We start from the raw sequence: 22,792 nt of genomic DNA on the forward strand, positions 1-22,792 counted from the left end.
TTGAATAAAAGCTTGAAGCCCATGAAAGTTTATTTGGCCTCCCATTTCTGCGCAGGAAAACTAAATTAAGGGGAAGAGGAACTTGCAGATTTGCTTACATAGATAAAAAGAGAAATATATGAGAGAGGGGAGGGGGGAATATAGTACACTTGGCCCCAGAACTTTAGCTTGAGAAGCATGGGTAAGAGAAAATGAAAGGGGTGGCATTCTCGTAGATTTTTAGAACGACAGGGGCGGGTTTGGACTGCTTGACAGTTCGTCTAGGAAAACTTGATGAACGGCTGAAATTGAATCTGCTTCAATGAGCGATAGCATGCGGTGCACCGCGGCCGCAATTTCATCCACTGTGGATAGGCTGCATCCTTCCTCAACCTTCAATAGCATCATTAATCATGATTTAACAAGATAATACTAAAAATAAACATGCAAACAAGAACCATATGTGAAAAAGAAAATGAGGCAGCAGGTGGCCGCCGCTGCCGCCCCGACAGGAGTGTGTCGTCGGAGGGGGACGGCGCCGGCCGACAATCGCAACAATGATAAAGATTTTATATTGTATTTGAAACTTAGTCAAATATAATGATTTCACAATATCAAAATTTGAAATTTTTTACTAAAAACTGCTTTAAGAGGCAATAAGAAAATCGTCTCAATCGAACCCTAAGTTTAAATTTATTTCCTCGTAAAATTTGTCAAATAAATTACACTTTCAAAACAAAGCAAATTAATTAAAAATCATAAATTTTAATTTTCTGTTTAACTTGATTTCGATTTGGGGATTTGATTGTCTGGACAAAATACTCAATTGATCTGAATGTTTGTGCAAAAAAATTATAAGGAAATCAGCCTCACTCATTAATCTGCACCCTTTTAATGGACCACACTAGAATGGATTCCTCTAGGGACATGTCACATCTCAAATGGGTCCCAACTTTGGCTTCTCATGACACCAAAAGAAGGAAGCTACAAGCTATTTTTCAAACCCTAGTTACTAAAGGAAAAAAAATGGTGAAGTTTTGCACTAATCTAAAAGTGGCACCCACCTCATTAACCTCTAGGCCCCACTTGAGAGGCACTGTCATTCGAGAGGAGTCGAGCTGTACTCGTCCACCAACCAAACTAAGTAACGCTGGATATGTTTTAAGTTTTAACAATGTAAATCAGACTAATCAGTAAGTAGAGAAAGTAAATTTTAAAAGTCTTATAAAAATATTTTTTTAAATAACAAAAAATAATGGCCAAATAAAAATTATATATGATATTTGAAAGGCTAAACAATAAAAAAAAAAATCTATGCAAAATTCTTCTAAAAACAAAGGGGTTTGAATTTATCAAAAATATCTAGAAAATAAACTCAAAATTCAGCAAAATTTATTTTGTATTCATTTCCCATCAAATCAATAGCTAAATTTTTAAAATTATTATATTTAGATTAATTTAAGCTCTTTTTTCATAAAACCAAATAGTACTTTAAATTATAGAAAAATTTTCATATATTATAAGAAAAATAACCATTAGTGAAAAGACTTAACTGACCTCAGCTAGCTACCCAAAACCAGATTTCCTCTCAAACAGGAGACAAAAGGATGACAATTGAACGGTGAAAAGAGAGTCCAAGTTTGAAGAGATATCGACAAACCCAAAAGGTCTTAAAGTAGATATTTGATTGCCTTTGCAAATTGCAAGGTTCTTAGTGAAGTATGGCGATGCCCTTTGTCCCTCTCATGATTGGCTGCCCTCTGAAAGGGTCCTTAATTTATACTTATTTTAGGCTGCCTGATTTAGATTAATAACACCATAAGAAGCTTTCATCTTAAAGCATTGCTTTATTTCTTTTATGGTATAACACTCTTCATCATCTATCTATCCGCTGCAACTTCAAAGGGAGCGCTTGACGGCGTAACTAATATCTCGGCGGAACCTAGCGAGACCACCCACCGGCATCAGACCCACACTTGCTTTGCCCCATTGAAGAGGTGAGGCCAATAATAAAGATGATTCGAAACCGGGATCAATGAAGAAGTTTTCAATATTTTTTAGTTAAAAATCAATGCTTAAATAATAGTTTCCTTGTTAAGGCTGCATTTTCAATCAAAATTTTTAATTCTGTGTAACATTCTTCTTGTAAATAATATATTATCTGTATACAATAAAATAAGGCATTCTTCTGAAAAAAAAAAGTGTTAAAAAAATGCTAAAAATTACTGACAGGTCAAATCTTCGATTTCTTTAGTGTTTACTTGCTAATAGTCATTGAATTCCTGTGATGGATATTGAGTAATTGCAAGCATACCTTGACACTGAGGGAGTAGAGAACCATGGAGTCCAATGTAGTAACATTGAGATGAAGAATGGAAAGCCTGAGAGCTTGGAGGCCAGTCACCAACTGTATTAGTTGCCGCGGCCTTGTCGGCGACAGGATTCGAAGGCTGGCGTGAGTCTCGATGAGAGTCACCTCGATGTCGGCCACTGCCGGCGACCGGATCTCCGGCGCCGGGGACGGGTACTCATGGCGAGGATGGCACCAATTGTACTGTGGATAGGCAAAAAACTGAGCGAAAGGAGGCTGCTCTGTTTCATCATCGGTCCTCATTAGCCCGCCTCCAGAATCATTAATGCTTGCATTGGCCCTCTGAGTTTGCTCAATTGTTCTCTTTTGAGCTTCGAGGGATTGGAGGAGATGCTCCAGTTCCTTAACGAAGTCAATGGCCCCTCCCACAATTGAGGCCTGGTCTCCCTGCAAAGCATTAATTGCTAATGAGAGGAGTCCTATTTTTAAATTTACCTCATTTATGAAACTATGGAGAGAATTGATGAACAGAAGATGACTGTAGAAGAAAGCTACTTGACACGAATGAGAAGATGGGGCATATTAAGTACAGATGAAGAAATTAAAGAAAGATGGGATATTTTTGTTGGATTTGCGGGTAAAAGAAGAAGCAGACCCTTTGGATGTAGGATTCCGGCATTAGGGAGCGGAGCATCGCGAGGTGCTCGTTCATCTGTCGCCGGCGGTTGCGCTCGACGGCAATGTGGGTCATGCGCTGAGTCTCGGCTTCTTCTTTGTTCTTACAACTCCTCGGCCGGCGCCGCCGCTTTCGCTTCCCCTGTGCTCCGGCACAGGAAGGAAGTGGAGCCGGCTGCGGCCCTGCCGGTGGCTGGAGGCTGCCGAGCATCGCTGACTCAGGGCTTAGGCATCCGCCGCCGGCATCAAAAAGGAAACTTAGTGGTTGTTGGTGATGAGGCTCTGGTGTGGCCGAGATGGTATCATAAACAACGAATGAGGAAGAAAGCATTTCGAATGACATTTTCTTTCATTAGTGTTCTCTCACAGATGAGTACAAGGCGTAAGGCACCAAAACGCAGCTTTTTCTCTCATGAAAGCTGCGAGGAGGAGGAGGAAGAAGAAGAAAAAAAAGAGTGGTGTTGATATGAAGAGGATGGAAAACGTCGCACGTGAAAGAGGTCCGGAAAAAGAAGGATAGCTTTTTTGTTTCAAAAAATTAAGAAAGAAAAAGAAGAGCTCCTCTCTCTCTCTCTCTCTCTATCCTTCGTTTCCCGAATCCATAGATGCTGTCAAAAGACAGCAGCCATGTCTTCAACTGAGGATGGCGAAGGAAGAAAGGGTCCCACCTTTGCTCGTAAAGAACCAAGAAAACAAAAGCTCTTCTCTTTAACAATGGCCGCTTTTAGGCTCATGAGCGAAGGCTGAAGGAGAAGAAGAAACACATGGGAATTGGGAAAGCTCTCCAGACCCAATCGATCGATTTTATGTATTCTTGGACAACACAAAATTTGTTTGTTTAACCATTAAGCATTAAGAAATTAAGGAAAAAGTCATTAGCGGGCACATGGATAGTTGGGTGCTCGAAACCCAAGGCCCGACCATCCTTCTCCAGTCTAATTAATCCAGCTTCTGATCTAATGATTATTTTAAATAAATAATAATTTGATGATGAAAATAGAAAGCGTGGAAGATATGTTTATGACTATGTACTCTGAAGTCTATTTCTATAAGTATATTATTATCCACCGTTATTTAGTTTGATTGATGAGCAACTACGTTTAGAAACCTTTTAATTCGTACTCGATTTTTATTGAGCGGCAACACCTCTTAAGTGGGGTTCAATCAAGTGCGGGACAGAAGGTTTCTGGGGTGGGAGCCTCTTTTAGGTCAGTCGAGGATTAGTCACGCCCTTTCGGGATGACAGCGGATGGATACCCGATTATTTAAAAAAAAAGAGTATAAAATGAGAAAATTTGTTTTATATATGATATGGAATTCCAACAAGTGTCGTGTGGGAGGAAAAGTTTCACTCAACCACCAAGCTGAACACTCGATCACAACATCAATCCAGTCAACCCAAATCTAACTCACTTAATAAATTGGTCAAAAAGATCAACCTGAATTCTACCCACTAACAATCTGAGTAATCCGAACCCTATATGTTAACCCATTATTGTTAAAAAAATTATAACATATTAAGTACAAAGTTCAAAATATTTAATCCAAAATAAAAAGAGTATACCTATAAGTAAAAAAAAAAAGGAAAATATATTAAACATATCCTTTTCGGGTCAAAAGTAAGTTCACGAGTCAACTAAAACCCAACACGCATGTTTAATAAACAGATCGTAAAATCTAAATCGAACAACCCATTTATTAAAAAGTCAATCATATCATACTCCATGATTTATATTGGAAGAATTACATTTGTCTTTCATTTTAATCATTTAACTAGAGTTTTCCAATGAATAATGGAAAGAAACATTATTACATTTTTATCATGTCTGGAGGCTTATATCATAGAATACTTATCCTTTCTTGAAAATATGAAAAACCACGTAATGGACACATAGCCCAATAAATTATTAAAATCTTACAACTGAAATCAATGCAAGATAAAAAAAAAATATGTTATAAATCATATAAATAAATATATGCATCAATGCCTATATTGATTATTTGTATGGATTTGTCATTCTATAGTTCAACACATCTCAATCTATTACATCATCAATTACAGTATTAGTAACAGTCAATAATACTAATGCCAGTAATAATATTAGTTTTATAATCAATAATATTAAATAATGTTAATGATAGAAAATAGTATTAGACTATTACTGTAAGTCACAATATTCAGTGCAGTATTCGTAGCAATGTTAGTATCAGTATTCATATATTTCATGAGTGTATTTTAAGGGTATCTTTCTCCTGCACTTATGACTCTCAATCAGTCGCCCCTTATAACTCTCAATCAATATACTCCTTATAACTCCACTTGAATCATGTGAATCAGTCGTCCCGACTCCTTATAACTCTCAATCAATCTCCAGCTCCTTATGGCTCACAATCAGTGAATCACGTTGATTAGTATGGTATAATGTGGATTTATCATATCATGTATCTTATATCATTCAGTACTTCATTTAAAATGAAATAAAATCATATCAAATCATTTCGAATGATCATATATATAATATATCCAAACTTGTATGGTGAAAACTATGAAATTAATTAAGAGATAATATAATTTTAGCATATTTATGAGAGATAAAATTCATAGAAATAAAAATCATTGAAAATAGAAGTAAGAGATTAGTCACTTATAATTAATAGAATAAAATTTGTAACAATAATGATTGATAAATATGATCCAAATATATTTCTTTCTCCTCCTCTTCTTCTTGTCTTTTAATTTTTTCTTCGCTAAGCAACGAAGTGAGGGAGTCGGTGGGGTGAGGTAGCAATATTTGTATATATATAATTCATTGCCTCACATTGTAGCACTCTCTAGATCAACGCCAAAGCGCTCCACTTCAAAATTTTTATGTTTTTTTTAATAAATTTATTTCACATATTTAAGTTATTACAAATCCAAACCTGAATATTTTGGGTCGGATCATGTTGTCCAATAAACACAACAAAAATAATACATAAAAATTTGCACAACAAATAACACGATGATTTACATGATTCAACAAAGATGCCTATGTCCATGTAGAGAGGATGATGATTTCATTATATTGGAGAAACAAATATTACAATTGCTCTCAAGCTCTTATATATGCAACATCCCTCAAACCTTCCTATTTATAGATTTGGGACAAAATAAGGAAAAATATTTACTAATCTAATATCTAATCAAATCAATTATAGAAAAATAATCAACTCCCTAATCAATTATAATATGAGCCATCAAAGCCTTCCAAATCAAGGATAATTTGGATTTAGAAATCTTTTCAAATTAATAATCTTAACCTCATCTTTCACTTCAAAAAGTGGAAGATGATAAACCAGACACCAATATCAAAATGACTACACCCAATGGTTACCCATGTACCCCCACCCAAGGGATCAAGCTAAGCGTTGTTCTTCAAAATAAGTGGACAAATAATCATGAGTCCTACAACACTATCATGGTGACTGCCTCTCTAACACTAAACATGTATTACTTGTACCATTCAGATATATCAAGATACTCTTCATAGCTTGCCAATGACTCCTTCCTAGATCATGTATGAACCTACTCACAATGTCAACTGCTTTGTGCAATATTTGGATTGAGCTGCTTCAAAATCAAGCCGTAATGTGCTACAAGTGCCATGTGACCATGGATCTAGGGATGCATAATCACTGGGGAGAACACCTCATCCTACTCAATCCCTTCCTGTTGTGCAGATACTTTTGCCACCCACCTAGTCTTGTTCTCACATCAAATCTATGAGATTCGTCATTTGCACACTCCCATTTGCACCAAATAACATTCCTTCATATAAGAAGATTCACCAACCTCCAAGTAATATTCTTCTGAAGAGCTCCATCTCTTCATCCATAGCCCTCTTTCATAAATCATCATCAGGGTTGTTCACTGCTTCCTTAAAGTGACTAGGAATTTTAGCCTCTACAGTTGAAAGTGTAAATACAATATAATCCCTCAACCAAGCTAATTTTTGTGACATTATGGTGCCTGAACTTATTCCTCACAATAGATTTCTGAGCAAGAATCTCATCCTCAACATCATCTTCTATCTCCTGATATGTAGCTGAATTAGGTACTTGGGTAGAAATGATTGGCTTCTATGTAACAAATGGAGTTGCATCAAACACAAACTTTTGCAGTACATTTGTGGTCCCAATAGAACTCTCCACCTGGTTTGAGTCCTGAGACTTTAATATGCTCGCCTCATCAAAAAGTAACATCTCTGCTAATGCTAATCTTTTATCTCTATTGGATCATCGAATTTGAAGCCCTTAACTTCAAGCTTGAAGCCAATAAATATCATCTTCTTTACCCATAATTTGAGTTTATCATTATGAACATGATAGTAAACTAGACATCCAAATACTCTCAAGTGCTCATAATTTGTAGCAGGACGCCCTCACAACATCTCCTTTGTGGTCTTCTTCCCAATAGCTACAGAAGATAGACTATTCACAAAGTGACAATCATAGTCCATCACCTCAGCCCAATAAACTATCCAATCCAACATTAGATAATGTAGACCGAACTTTCTCCACCAAATTCTGGTTCATCCTCTCTGCCACCCTATTCTGTTGTAATGTCTCTTTAACTGTGAAGTGATGCTCTATCCCAAATCTGTGAAACCCCTTAAGTAAAAAAGGTTAAACTCTTAAACATCAAGGTACTTTTGGTATAATTGTTAGAATTTTATTAATAAACTATGTAGTTAAGCGAGCTCATCCCAGTATAGTTCTGGAATGAATGACCTACTATAAGTTACACCAACAAGACAAAATCTTGAGGTTCTTAGGCCAAGACAGATAATATATTGATAATTAAGAGTTTGGGCCGTTATAGATAGTATGAGAGCAATACACAAACTGGAAGATGGAACTAAGTATCATACAAGACAAAATATTACACTATGGGAGCCACCTTTTGAACCCTGTGTATGATAAAGTGTTGCATGACGAGAACCACCACTTGAACTTGTAGGGGCCACCTTTAGAATTTTATCTACATAGTAGATAACTCTGAGATAAAGATGCTGACGAGGTTGTCGGTTACTTAAGTGGGAAAAATTGTGAAACACCTTAAGTAAAAGAAGCTAAACTCGTAAATATTGAGGCACCTTTTGGTGTAGTAGTTAAAATTTTATTAATAAACTCCATTGTTAAGCATGCTTATGCCGAAACAATTCTTGGATGGGTGACCTACTGGGAAGTTACACCAACATGACAAAATCGTGAGGCTCTTAGACCAAATCGGATAATATCTCAATAGTTAAACAATTAGGCTATTACAAAATCTCTGACACTCCTGCAAGAATGCATCCGAAGTGTATTCTCTCCTATTATCGACTTTGATACACCGAATCCTTTTTCTAGTCTAAGTCTTACATAAATCCAGTTCTGATACTAATTGTTGTACAATAAACATAACGAAAATAATAAATCAAAAGTCACAATACAAACAACACAAAGAACATGATGGTTTACATAATTCGGCGATGAAGCCTACGTCCACAGGGAGGGGATAATGATTTTACAATATTGGAGAAACAAATAGGAATAAACATATGTTCTCAAGCTCTCATACATATAATAATCCTCAAACCCTCTATTTATAGATTTGGGGTAAAGAAAATAAGACAAAAACTTCCTAATCTAATATCCAATCAAATTCCTAGTTAAATAAACTATTTAGGGAAATAATCAACTCCCTAATCAATTACAATATGAGCCATTAAAGCCTTTCAAATCAGGGTACGTAAATTTGGATTTGGAAATCATTCTGAATCAATAGATCATTTATTAACACCCATAGTTTTATAGGTGTTCATAGCATTAAGGGTCTTTTTTAGATAAATTTTTAATTATTTTATATTTGTAAAGATGATTATGAAATTATTATAAAATTTTTAATTTAAAAAAATTATGAATATTATACAAATATTGTAAAAAAAAGTGAAAATATTATTTTCTTAAAATTATTACAAAATAGTAATTCTAGTCATAAAAAAATAGCTTTGATCACAAAATTTTCAAGAAAATAACAAGGAAGCAATCATAACCAAATGAAATAATAATTATAATCTGTAAAATAAATCAGTGAAAGAGTTCTCTCTAAAAAACATCCTAAAAAATATATATTTAATGTTTATAAGAAGTCGTCTTCTATTACTTTATGACATCAAAATCTTATTATGATCATTTTTTACCGACTTATTAGATCAAAATTCTGGTCTTTCTAGATAGGTATAAATTTAAATTTTTTTAGGATTGTCAATTCATCTAATTAGAGTCTTTTGAGATAATCTTAATTTTTATTTTTGGAATTTTATTTCCTATAATTGTAATCCTGAGCATAATAGCCTAAATATAATTATATTCTCACAACAAAAAATAATTAATAAGATCAGTACTTAGGAAGAGACCATATAAACTTTTGATGTCATCTTCTTGCAAATTTTCTATAGTACTCTTTTTGTTATTTCTTTTAGTTATAAACGAACAACTTTAACTTAAGAAATATAATAAAAAAATCATCTAAACTCTGTATTTACTTTAATTTTTTTTAGAGGTGTCAAAATCTGATCCGTATCCGACCCGAAAAATTTCGAACAAATCTAGGTTGACATGAACCCGAACTAGGTCGGGTTCGGATTTCTGACTTGAATCCATAACAGGGCCATATTCGGGTTACGTGAGTTGACAGCGGTTCAAGACCAAATTGGATCCGAATACAATCCGAATACCCGTTTTAACACCCCTAATCTTCCCTTTTTTTTTAACTTTTTTTATTTTGCTAATAAAAAAGACGAGTTTAGCAAAGCCCCAGCGTGCAAATAGAAGGAACAAGGTTAGCCTTTAGTGTTGCTTTTAATCCAATGATTAAGAAAGAATGTAGAAAGCTGCAAGGATTTTTTATTTTTTTTTTAATGGGAATAGTTCTGGTAAAAGTGGAGTAGCGGTCTCTCCAAGAAACCAATATATTCGGCCAGGCTTTACCCATTGGAGCAGGCTTTAGTGCAAAAGCATCTACGTCGTCGTAAAAATGTCAATCAGTATTGGGAGATTAGCCACCTTAATTAATTAGATGTTGATAATCTTATTAATCAGCTTTAAAGCTGATGATTGCTCTATGGAAGGCTATTACTGTTATTACCCCTTTCAAAGTGATGCACCAATTTTGACGCATCAATTTATTGTGAAGGTTTAGAAATATTGAGATAAAAGGGGGTTGATGTTAGGGGTGTCAATTCGGGTCGACGGCTCGGGTTCGGGTTGAAACCGAGTTGACGCGGATCTAAACGGGTTAACCCGAACCCGACCCGTTTTTGCAAACGGGTCGGAAATTTCAACCCGTACCCGACCCGACCAGGTTGCTGGGTTGACCTGACCCAACAAGCGAGGCAGAGGGTGGAGCTCGCGACAGCGCGAGTGCGGACGGATCGCGCGTGCGGAAGGAGTCCGGCAGTCCGCTGGATCGAGCGACGGCTCGTTTGGACGGAGTTCGGGTCCGACAGTCCGCGACACCGCACCACGGGTGCGGACGGAACGCGCGGCAGCAGGAGATGTCGTGATGGCGCGAGCGCAGGACCGCGTGAGCGCGACAACGTACGGCGACGTCGCGAGTGCGGGCGGAACGCCGGAAACCGGGATGGATTCGATTTTCGGGTCAGTATCGGGTCGACCCGCGGGTTGTCGGGTGAACCCGAACCCGACCCGTTTTTCAAACGGTTCAAAAATCCGAACCCGACCCGTTTCGCAAACGGGTTGACCCGAACCCGGATTTTTCCAGGTCTGATTCGGGTCGGGTCAAAAATTGACACCCCTAGTTGATGTGTACTCACGTTCCTTATAGTATTCTACATATTCATTTACATATTACACTATTACCTTTCTACCGTACTTGGTATTTCCAATACTCCTATAATTAATTATAGGATCTCAAAATAGAGGAATTTAGCACACATTCTACCTTGTTTTCTGAGACATGATTGAGCCCCTGATCCAATAAGCAATTGTAATCCAGATAGTATATTTATGAAATTGTAGATGTCCAACCGTAGAGAAGAGTAGCTTTCCAACCAACCAAACAATCCGAAAAGGAGAGAAGAAGTGGCTGAAAACTGCATAATAGTTTTTTCTTAAAGAAATGGGAATGACTAAATAAGTAATCTTAGAACAGTGATTTTGAATATTTAGAGATGCACAGACTTCCATATATAGGGGATGAGATATAATTGGAGAATTTAATATTGCTTTTTTCATGATTAACATTAAAGCCAAAAAGATTAGAAAAAGCATTCAAAATGATCTCATAGTTATGCTGAGTAGCCTCTCCAAAAATGAGGAGATCGTCCGCCGCGTAGAGGAGATGAGTAAGATGCAAATCTTCAATAGAAATATCAACAAAATATGTCCTAAGAATTGGGATTGTCTATCATGCAAATAAAGACATCCATAACAATGCAACTGGTAAGGGCTTAAAGTTCAACCCTGTCTAAGGCCAGAGGTGGAATTAAAATACACCTCCAAAGCTCCATCATTGTGATAGCCCTAACAGGGTAATTAAAATTATTCTCTACGGATACGAACGCTGTCCGAGGGCGAATCAGAACATGCCAAATCACTTTTTTCTTTATATCGATACTGAATGACGTTGAGCATTCTCATTCTCTTTTGAACGATCTGATATCCGCAATAATTTTTCCTAACGAAGAAGAAAAATAGAGTACAAGTAGATGGAGAGAGAGAATTGGAACTGAGGGGAAAAAGATGAGAAAGTTAGGACAAGGGAGGTCTCTGTTCCCAATATGAGGTGATGAGATGTTGATGTTCGTATAGTAGAGGTAGAGGGGTTGGACCATGGTCCAACTTGTCAGGGAATCCATGTGCCCATCATCTCGATTACTTCACCAACACAATCATCCATTGCAGCTTCCCTCTCTCTCTCTCTCTTCACAGTATTTTGTTTCCTGCTCTTTCTTTCTCTCTTTCTCTCTTCGCCCCTACGTGGCTACATGAAGCTTTCCAGCTCACTCTTCCTGTACGATGCCACATCACATGATGAGAGAAAACTGGAAGAACTCTTACAGCGATGCGACCTCACCAACGTAAAGTGTTTTAGTATTTATATTCGTTAATTTGGGGCTTTACCAGAGTCAGCAAAGGAGCTGCTGATATGAAAATTCACAAACTCTGATTTGTAGATCTATTTATTTGAGTCTAGAATTGGCAAATTATTACGTGCGGTGTCCGGGTTCATCAGGAGATGAATCCGGACTCGCCACGTTCCGGATTTATCTACGGAAGATCCAAACACCACAGGAACTAATATTTTCCATAGAATTGAGCCAATTTCATGAACTATTCACAGCAAAAAGGAGGCTTTTGCTCAAAAATCACTTTAATTTTATGCTTCGTTTGGTATATTTTTTAATATTTTATAAAATTATTACAGTGAAAGTAATTTTTTAAAATGTATAATAATTTTATAAAATGGTTGTATAAAATTATTTTTTAGTAAAAAATTTTAATGTAATTAATAAAAAAATGATCAAATAAAAATTATGATTGTGATTGAAAAAATAAAGCAATAAAAAATTATTTCAAAAAAATAAGAAATACGATTTTATAAAGAAGCTTTTTAAGTGAGTTTGATTTCAGAAAAATGCATTTCTTCTTGATCAGAATTGTAGGAGATGATTTTGCGGAGATTAATTAATAATTTTATTTGGTAGAAGAAAGAAATAATAAAAAATAATAATATAATTTAACAAGTTCCTAAAAATAAAATTAATTATTTTGATGCACTATCTAATATTTAAATGATATTATTATAAATTTAAGAATTAATATTATTTTCATCAAATGTATAACCTATCAAAATACCCTTACAAAAAGAAACGGTCAATAATCGACCTTTCAGTAAAAGAAAGGTGGGACTTTTCTTTTAAGAACCCATCTCCGACGCCATCGCTTCTGTGGTACTCTCCCCTGCAATTCCTCCGCCGCCGGAAGTGCTGCCCCCTTTGATGGTCTATTAAGCATCGTCCCTTCTCTTTTCTCTTCTATTTTAAGCCTGACAATCATTACCCATCGCCGGACTCTTCTCTGAAAGACAAAAGAAGGCTGGAGATCTCAAGACTTCTCAAACATTAAGCTGCTCTTTGTTGGTTTTATGATTTTATTATTAGAGTTGTAATCAGATGAGAATTTTCTGATTATGGTCTAAGATGAATGAAATGAGCTTAATCGCTTAAAAAGCTTTAGATTTAAAGGCTAAAGATATCATTAGAATTAAGAAGCATGATTTGATTGTTATTTTTGAGAGAGAGAGAGAATATGACAGTCTGAAGAGAGTTGACTGACAAAAATAAAATGCCAGTTGTTTTTCATTGTTTTTATCATAATTTGTTTGACGTTTTCTAATACAAATTGTTATTTTATAATCCTAATATTATAAATAGGAGCATGAGGTATAATTTAAATTAAGAATATAAGAAGGGTATTAAAAATTTTTAAAAAGAACCAAATAAGACAAACAAATAAGCCAAATTGTTTGGCATATTCAATGGAATGCATCATTCTGCTTTGCGCATTTCATTGAATGTGTCAAATTGTTTGGCACATTTATATATTAACTTCACACTTTAATTCGACTAAATGTGGTGAATGCACATTTGGTGTATTCTAAAGAACTAGTCAAATCATTTGACATATTATAAAGAATGCAACAAATGATTTGACTAAATCTGAATGTAACAAATCATTTGGTGCATTCTTTAGAATGTGCCAAATGATTTGGCTGATTTGCTTCTTTTTAAATTTTTTTAATGTTTTGCTCATAGTCCTAATTTAAACTCTCCTTCTTTAAAAAAATTGGTATAACTACTTTATATTTTTACAAATTGTACTTTTGTTTTTTTTTTACTCATGGAGGGTCTTAATTATTTTAAAACTTATATTAAAATTTAATGTATATTAAAATAGTATTGAAAGAAACAAAGCATAAACTACAGTAAATAAACTTAATAAATTCTAATCTATAGATGAAAAAAATCTTCCCGACAACAATGAATGTGATTCGATGCATAGTTACTTACCCTTCAACTGTCTCCTCATTCTAATTGTTTGCAGGAACGAAGAATATGATTGTTGTTTTTTTTTTGAAATTATGATTGTTAATTTATTCAAATCTCTAAAAAAGAAATTTATGTTCGAAAAGACATAATAAATATTTTCTGTTAAAATAAATAAATTACTCTCATTATCATTATGAGCGTAGGACAAAAATTTCAGTATGTGTAAGCAACATTCCCAGAAGGAATGGTCAAGTCGAAGCCTTCATAGTTGCAGAATTAGATTTCTTCTATCGTCTGTCGCATCTTCTATATAGCTAACAGTCGCCATGTCTAAAGATGATGGAGCTTAGCTTGTTGAGTTTCTGGAGTTTGTTTTCTGCTCTGAGGTCCCCTAAGTGGTCGAGAATTGTTTCCGAGCCTTCCTATTTCCTCTCCTCCCATTTGTCTAACTCGCCCTCTTTGAAGATTAGAACAGCGATGAAGCATTGGGTCTACAGTTCAAGTTGTACTGCGAGTAGTGCCTCGGAGTCATGACCGAGCATGATTCGTGTCTGCCTAATTGTTGGAGAAATTATTCTGTGCGGATGCCGAACGTAATTTATCATCCGGAGATCAACCAAAATGTGTCATGTCAATAGTACCTATTTCCTCTCCTCCAATTTGTCTAACTCGCCCTCTTTGAAGTTTAGAACAGCGATGAAGCATTGGGTCTACAGTTCGAGTTGTACCGCGAGTATTGCCTCCGAGTCATGACGGAGCGTGATTGGTGTTTGCACAATTGTGTAGGAGGGAGTTTTCTTAGGTTTAGTTTGGAGTGGTCTTTTATTGTTTTTTAAAACAGTGTTTAAATATAAAAATTAAAATTGTTTTACTAAAATACTGCTTTATGAAACAATAAAAAGTCATAAAAAAAGAAACCTTAGTTTCCACAAAATAGATGGAAGTGCCTCAACAGATTTACCTCTGACTTCTTCTAGCTTCTTCCTGAGGTGATTCAAGATTTACTTTTTTTCCCGCTCCTTGGCCTATTGGTTGAGAGCTAAAGCTTCCAACTAAGAGGTCTAAGGTTCGAGTCTCTGTGTATGCGTTGTGTGTGTGAGTTTGCCTTAAATGGCCTAAATGTCCAAAAAAAAAAAAAAAAAAAATTGAGCTGATTTAAGAGCCAATTATAAAGCATGAAATGATTTTTTTTAATAAGTTTGTTTTTTTTTTTTGACTTTTTTTTAATTCTTTCTCATTATACAATTAAGTTATTTTATAGTATATATATTTATTAGAATTGTTGTGGGTTAGAATATACGTCTCAACATTGTATAAATATCGGCAAATAAATGAAGAACACAATATTTTTTATGTGGAAAACCTTGAAAAGGGGAAAAACCACGGGGTCACGCCCATTTGAAATAATTTCACTAGTGTTTGAGTAGATTACAATTGAATGAATCATCTTTGATAGCGATTAGATTACAATAATCAACTACATGGTTGAAATTTGTAGTGGCAAATTGAGGTCAGGTGCAGGTCCGTCAACGTTTTTTCGGGCGAAAGTCCGGTGTTTGTTAATGGTCCGGTGGAAGTCCGACGTCAGGTAGTGGTTTGGCAAAATTCCAGGAGCCAGTTGTGGCTCCGGTAGAAGTCCAACGTCAAGCGATGGTCCAGCAAAAGTCTGGTTGTCATGCGGTGGTCCGGCAGAAGTCCAGCATCTAGCGGTGGTCCGGAGGAAGTCCGGGTGTTAGGCGGTGCTCCGGCAGAAGTCCGACGTCTGGTGGTGGTCCGACGAAAGTCTAGGGGTCAACAGTGGTCCACCGCCGGAGTTTTGCTGGACCACCGCCAGACCTTTGCCGAACTACTACTTGAGGCTGTCACCTCCGCCGGACCACTGCCTGACGTCGTTGCTCATTCGAACCACCACTTGAGGCCCTCGCCTTCGTTGACCACCGTCAGACTTCCGCCGGACCACCACTTGAGGCGCTCACCTCCGCCGGACTACCGCCTAACGTCATTGCTCTACCGGACCACCACTAGAGGCTAGCAAGAACGCATGTTACTCTTGTGGGCTGGGCTTGGAGAGAACGTGAGCTAGGTGGAGGGGAGGCTCGACAAGCACCATGCAAGCAAGCCGAAGGCATGAGGTCTGGATTGAACCGCGTGAGTGAGGCTTGGGTCACATGTTAGGTGAGAAGGGTGCATGAGCGGGGGCGTACCAAGCAAGAGTGTCAATAGAATGTCTGAAAAATATGAACCCAAGGACACCAAATTTGACTCAATCCGAGCCCAAATGGGTTCAAATCGAAGACCCAAAGCGCAGTTGAAAATTTCAAACCATAAACTGAATGACTAAACAATTTCTAAATGTGACATACTTATAATCGAATCAAGCGGCTCAACTAGAAAAATTAAACAAGCCCAAGATCGCCAAATTCTAATATCATTAAGACATTCAAATGCCTAGTAAACAATCCACAATCAATTGGGATCAACATCAGCCGTCCATTCAAACCACAACCTATTTACCTTTGATCTCACTCTCATTTACAGGCAATGAACCTCTTAGAAAACTATAAATAAACTCCTCATTTCGAATGGAAAGAGTCAAAAGAAAGGAAGAGAAAAAGAAAGAGATAGAGTTTTCTTACCACTAGACTCCTCCTCGAACACATGCCATCATCTAACTATCGCCAAACTTTGTCCTAGCCATCGATTGATGCCAGATTTCGGCCTGGGCACCGACTATTGTCGAAATTTAACCCAACCACCGTCCCTCACAAGAATTATAACAGCCTCTAGCCATCACTGGACTTTTGCCCAGCCACTGTCCATCGTCTAACTTTTAACTGATCACCGGCTGTCATCCTATTTCAGCCTAGCCACCAGCCTTTGCCGGACTTCTGCTTGGCCAGCTTCCCTCCTCAGACTTCTATATGGCCACCTTCCCTCTACAAACTTCTTCTAGGTCACCATCCCTCATCGGACATATGCCAAGTCACTAGCCCTCGTCGGACTTGGGCCCGGCCACCGACCATCGTCGTATTTCTGCCTAACTACTAACAATTATCAAACTTATGCCCGACCATTGTCCCTCGCTGAAAGTTTGCCTGACCACTGGCCCTTGTCGGACTTCTACCCAACTGCCATCTATTGCCAGACTTCTGCTTGGCCAACAACTGTAAACAGACTAACGCTCGACCACCAACTGACTCCGCATTTACACCTGATCACCAACTGACGCGGCATTTACATTCAACCACCAACTAACACCACATTTACACCCGCGACCACCGACTGCTGACGATCTTTTTGACCTCCATCGTCAGACAACGGTCTTTTAAATCTTTGTTCCTCATTGACTACGATCTTTCCGACCTCCGTCTCCAGAGAAGGGTCTTTTTAACCACTGTCACTCGTTGACTACGGTCCTTCCGACAATCATCACCAGACAATGGTCTTTTTGACCACTCTCACCCGCCGCCTATGATCCTTCCGACCTCCGTCTCCTGACAACGATCTTTATAACCACTATCGCCAACCAACTATGGTCCTCCATCAGAGAACAGTCTTTCTGACCACTATCGTCCGCCGACTATAGTCCTTCTGACCTCCGTTGCAAGATTATAGTCTTTCCGACTTCCGTTGCCTGCCGATTACAGTCCTTCTGACCTTTTTCACCAGACAATGGTCAAAAAACAACAGTCTTTATGACCATTGTCTCCTGCAGACTACGGTCATTCCAACATCCATTGCTAGACAACGGCCTTTTTGACCACGATCGCCCATCGACTACGAACCTTCTCACTACAAGAAAATCACTCATTATTGGCATTTAACTCATATTTTTCTGCAGTTGTGTAAAAAACCAACAGCTTTTCGACGGTTTTCAAACCGACGGAAAAATGGCACCGGAAATCATTACCGGGGATGTTTTTTCCGACGGTTGTGGTCACCAACAGTGTTCCGACGATTTTTACTGGCGGCTCCCCGACCGTCCGACCGCCGGTAAAAATACCGTCGTTCAACCGTCGATAGACCGGCGGGAAAAGTACCGGTGGCTAAACGACAGTCAGAACCAAAGGAATTGCAGGCGGTATGTACCGCCGGCGTGTCGCCGGACTACCGTCGGACACCGTCGATCAACCACCAGTAAATACCAGCGGTTATAGTAGATTTCCGGCGGCGTCAATTAGCCGTCCGATATTGAAGTTTCCAGCGGCTAAACAGCCGGTTAGCCGCCGAAAACCTGTAGCATCTGAAAAAAAAAAATTTGACCAAGATTCGGCACCATAAAGCATAGCATATCTCACCACCGTCTTATAGAATTTTCCCTAAAATTTGAGGGGGACTTTTCTATCACACAACAAGCCCGAGTCATTCCTCCATTTCAACCATCCAACTTGAATTGTGCTGATAATATCCTCTTCTATTTCACCATCACTTTAAACAAAATATCCAAGATATCTAAAACGTGTACTTTTATTAATTACTTGATTGCCCAAAGTCACAAACCCCTCACTAGGTCTATGGCTACTAAAATTACACTCCATATATTCAATTTTAGATCTACTCAAATGAAAACCTTTAGACTCTATAGTTAACCTCCATAATTCGAGTTTACCTTCAACTCCCTCTCTAGTCTTATCAACATGTAGAATATCATCAACAAAAAGCAAACAACTAGGTACATCCTCTCGCAAATGTCTACTTAGAAAATCTAGTAAAGCAAAAAGACATTGGCTACAACCTCTCGCAAATGTCTAGTGAGAACATCCATGACTAAAGCAAAAAGATATTGACTTAAGACAGATCCTTGATGAATTCTAACCCAAATCACAAACATCAACAAGTAAAATATCATAAACAAAAAGCATACAACAAGGTACATCCTCTTGCAAATATGTAGTGAGAAAATCCATGACTAAAGCAAAAAAAAATATGGGCTTAATTAGAGCTGTTCCTTGACGTAATCCAAACGGAATAATAAAAACGGCGTCGGAAAATTAAAAACGCAAACCTTCGATCAAGGAAGGAGACGTGCATGGGACTGGTGAGAGCCCTTCGAGATTGCAGTGGGGAGCTCGTCGGCGGCTGGAATGACCTCGTCAGTGGCCTAAATCTTCTCGGTCGCGAGAGGGCGGGCGGAGGAGAGGCGGCGAGCGCAGTGCAGGGGAGAGAGAGAGAGAGAGAGAGAGAGAGAGAGAGAGAGAGAGAGAGACATATATATATATATATATATATATGGAATGAAATGGGAGGCTCGGGATGGTTGATTTTTAGGGCTTTTTCCGGCAGCGTTCCGGCAGCCAAAACCACCGGTATTAAAATCACTTAATACTGGCGGTTCTAGCCGCCGAGAGTTTTTAATACTGGCGGTTTCTGGACCGCCGCTATTCCCGGCGGCTTATCCTTGCATAACGGCAGGGCAAGTCGCCGGTAATAACCGGAGATCTGACCGCCGGGTAAGCCGCCGTTACTACCGGCAGCTGGACAACCGCCGGTAATTAATGAATTTCCTGTAGTGTCTGACCCCCACCACCAAACAACGGTTTTTTCTGACGACTGTCGCCCACTGACTATGGTCCTTCTAACCTCCGTCATCAAATAACTTTCTTTCTAATGACTCTCGCCCGGCGACTATGGACCTTCTGACCTCCGTCGTCAGATTATGATCTTTCTAACCTTGTCGCCCGCCAACTACGATCTTTCCGACCTCCGTCACCAGACAACAGTCTTTTTGACTATTGTCGCCCACCGACTACGGCCCTTTCAACCACCCTCTCTTTTATCTGATTGTGTGTGAGATCTTCATACAAAACTAAGACGCTAAACTTTATAATTCTCCATCGCCGCGAATATTCCAGATGCAACACATAAATTTTGGCAAAGCATATATTAAATATATTAAAAAAAAAGTCATATCTTGTTCAGCTTACATCTAATAACTTAGTTAGTTAAATAATAACAAAATAATGCATACAATCAAAGATCCATGCCATAAAATAGTCACATTTTGATATAAAATATATAGGTTTATTCTTACACAATCCTTTCCATTAAATATGCACAAATTATACATGCCCCATATCCTGTTCATCTAACATGGCAAACGGTTTGCTCATGGCCGTAGCAACAACACAGCATGGGAGTTGAAATTTAATAGAAGGGCGTCCACTGGCAGCGTCCAAGTATTCCATTGGAAATTTTGTCCTTACTCAACATGATACATGCATGCATAGACATCTTAACCTGCACCCACTGGGAAGAAGCCCGGTGGCTGGATTAAGAGCACTGTGGCCAATACGTAGCATTATTGTTCTAGTTTTTGCACGAGAACTGCCAGTGAAATTGAGAGCAAGTGGGCTTCGAAGGACAAATTTGTCCGTTCCATTTACTTGGTTCCTGCTTCAGTTCTCTGATGCTGTATGCATGCATAGAAATCTTTGTACAAGAAGACAACGTTCATGCACTGTCCTTGTCATACTTTTATTTTTTATATTTTAATATGTTACTCATTTATATATATTTTGTTTCAATATATATTTTGTGAAGCAGAGATGAGGATGCTTAGGTGGATGAGTGGCCTTACCCTTAGAGATATGATACGAAATGAGCATATACGTGAGAAGGTTGGAGCTGCACCAGTGGAAGATAATATAAGAGAGAGTTGTCTTAGATGGTTTGGTCACATAAAACGTCGGCCTTTCGATGACCCGGTTAAGAAAGTAGAGATATTAGATTTGATTTATGTTAAGAAAGGTAGATGTAGACATAAAAAGACTTTCTTTATTAGATTTAAACGAGAATTTAACTTTTAACAGAGCGCAATAGAGAAAAAGAATTCATGTAGCCGACCCCACAGAGTGGGACAAAGGCTTGATGTTGTTGTTAATATTGTATTAAATTTCATTAAGAATTCTCATGAACCTTTTTTTTTTTAAATAAATTGTATGAAGAACGTTTTAAGCGTGGCTACATAGCTCTGCTCTTGTTTTCCCTAAACGGGAAGGCATGAATAGTGCAAGGAAAATAATTGTAGGAGAAACATGAAAACTGATATATTTGGTTTCTATACAAAGGACAAGAATAATTAATAGCCACTATTAAAAGGAAAATAAAAATATAATTCAAATATGATAACTTTTATAATTTTTGATGACTTTATGATTTAGGAATTGTTTAAGATAATATTTTTAGTACTTTACCGCAACTTCTATTTAGCTATTAAGGCTTGTTTGGGACGGCTTTCTTTACGTTTCTTAAAGCAGTTTTATAGTACAAAAGTTTTAAACGAAGCCTAAGTTTTAACTGTTACAAAAAATTTATATGCTTGGATGCTATTTTTTTATGATAACTTTTAAAAAAAAAATCTTCATAATAACTTTACAATAATACAACAGTCTCAAAACGGGTCGATTTGAACTCAAATCACTTCTAATTTGCGTTTGAGCTTGATTAATTTTATGAGCCCTCTTGTTTATTTTGAAAGAGAGAAAAGTATTATGATTCAAATAATTATTATAATAAAAAAATAAAAATAAGTAATAAAGAATTACTTAATATAAAAAAGTAAGATATAATTTTTAAACATTTGAAACAATTTTTTACTTAAAATCCTAAATGCTAATGTATTTTGTGTATTTAATATTAATATTTTCTAAATCATAACGAGTCGATTCAAGGCTATCTCAAACTTGACTCGTTAGTTCATCAAGTTCAACCCACCAGCTGTTAATCAAGTCAAGCCCAAATCAACTTGCCTCACTCACACCCCTATTCTCAAATTTCTATTTTACCAAAAATTTCCATTTATTGAGTGAAGCCCAAGTGAGATTGGCTCACTCACACCCATAGGAAAAAATATTCTGTGCGGGCACCGGCTGCCATTCAAAGACGAATCAAAAGGCGCCACATCATTTTTTTGTTGTCTATCAGTATTATGTATCAGATGATGTGACGTATTCTGATTTGACTCCAAACAATCAGGTGCAATAATTTCTCCATCCACAGTCCTAAATAAACATTTTACCAAAAAAATTCCTTATTTAAGAGCGCAGAGATGCGGCAAATACGGGTCGCAGCCTTGCAGTGTACGTAGCATATTCAGCTACCTTATCATTGACCCCCACAGTGGACTAGTGTAGCGCTGGTATCCGTCCATACGAGATAAATCAGAAACAGCGGGCCCGCCTCTGACGGGTCACGGGCCGAGTGGGGCCCGCATAAAAAAACGGCCTGGTGTCTGGCCGTTGCTGCATCGCATTTAAGGGGGGCTGGGCGGGTGAGCCCAAAGAAGACAGCTGTGGATGCATTAGAGCCTAGAAAATAGGCACGGAAATTAAGCCCGCCAGTCCCCCCAATCGGGTCGCTGACTTTGGTTGATGGGGACCTCTCAACCCAATTTTTGCAGATCGATCGATGCGGACGTCTGAAAGCAGCAAAGCAGATTACCGGAACTATTTTTCCATCCTTTATTTGGCTTCGGCAAGCCAAATTTCACCTACGACTCACTTAATTGTTGCCTCATGCATATATTTTGATATAGTTCTAGAAATTTACTTTTTCTAATTGTAACTGGCTGGGAAAGGTTGGATGTGCAGTTTGGTGTTGACTGGGTGGGGACCATTCGCACGGCCCTGGCCGTCTAACATTTATATGGCTGAAGCTGGAGCTATTATTCTGTGCGGATACTAGACGGTTCTTCCGTCAGGTTACGTGCTCGATACCGAGCGCGGTACATTTT

The 22,792-nt window shown here is 37.8% G+C and overlaps 1 protein-coding gene across 1 annotated transcript; it reads right to left on the reverse strand.

Moving 5' to 3' along the window:
- LOC110116474 (transcription factor bHLH96) lies at nt 1-3,832 on the reverse strand. The gene is made up of 3 exons (XM_020850041.2): nt 2,946-3,832; nt 2,294-2,737; nt 1-372 (listed from the first exon to the last, which is right to left on the reverse strand). Exons 1-3 carry the CDS (start codon nt 3,306-3,308, stop codon nt 220-222), a joined length of 960 nt encoding a protein of 319 aa, XP_020705700.1. The 5' UTR covers nt 3,309-3,832; the 3' UTR covers nt 1-219.
- Between the last annotated feature and the right edge of the window lie 18,960 nt (nt 3,833-22,792).

The sequence above is a fragment of the Dendrobium catenatum genome, unplaced genomic scaffold, assembly GCF_001605985.2.
Source record: "Dendrobium catenatum unplaced genomic scaffold, ASM160598v2 fragScaff_scaffold_390, whole genome shotgun sequence".
In the NCBI taxonomy this organism is placed as follows: Eukaryota; Viridiplantae; Streptophyta; class Magnoliopsida; order Asparagales; family Orchidaceae; genus Dendrobium; species Dendrobium catenatum.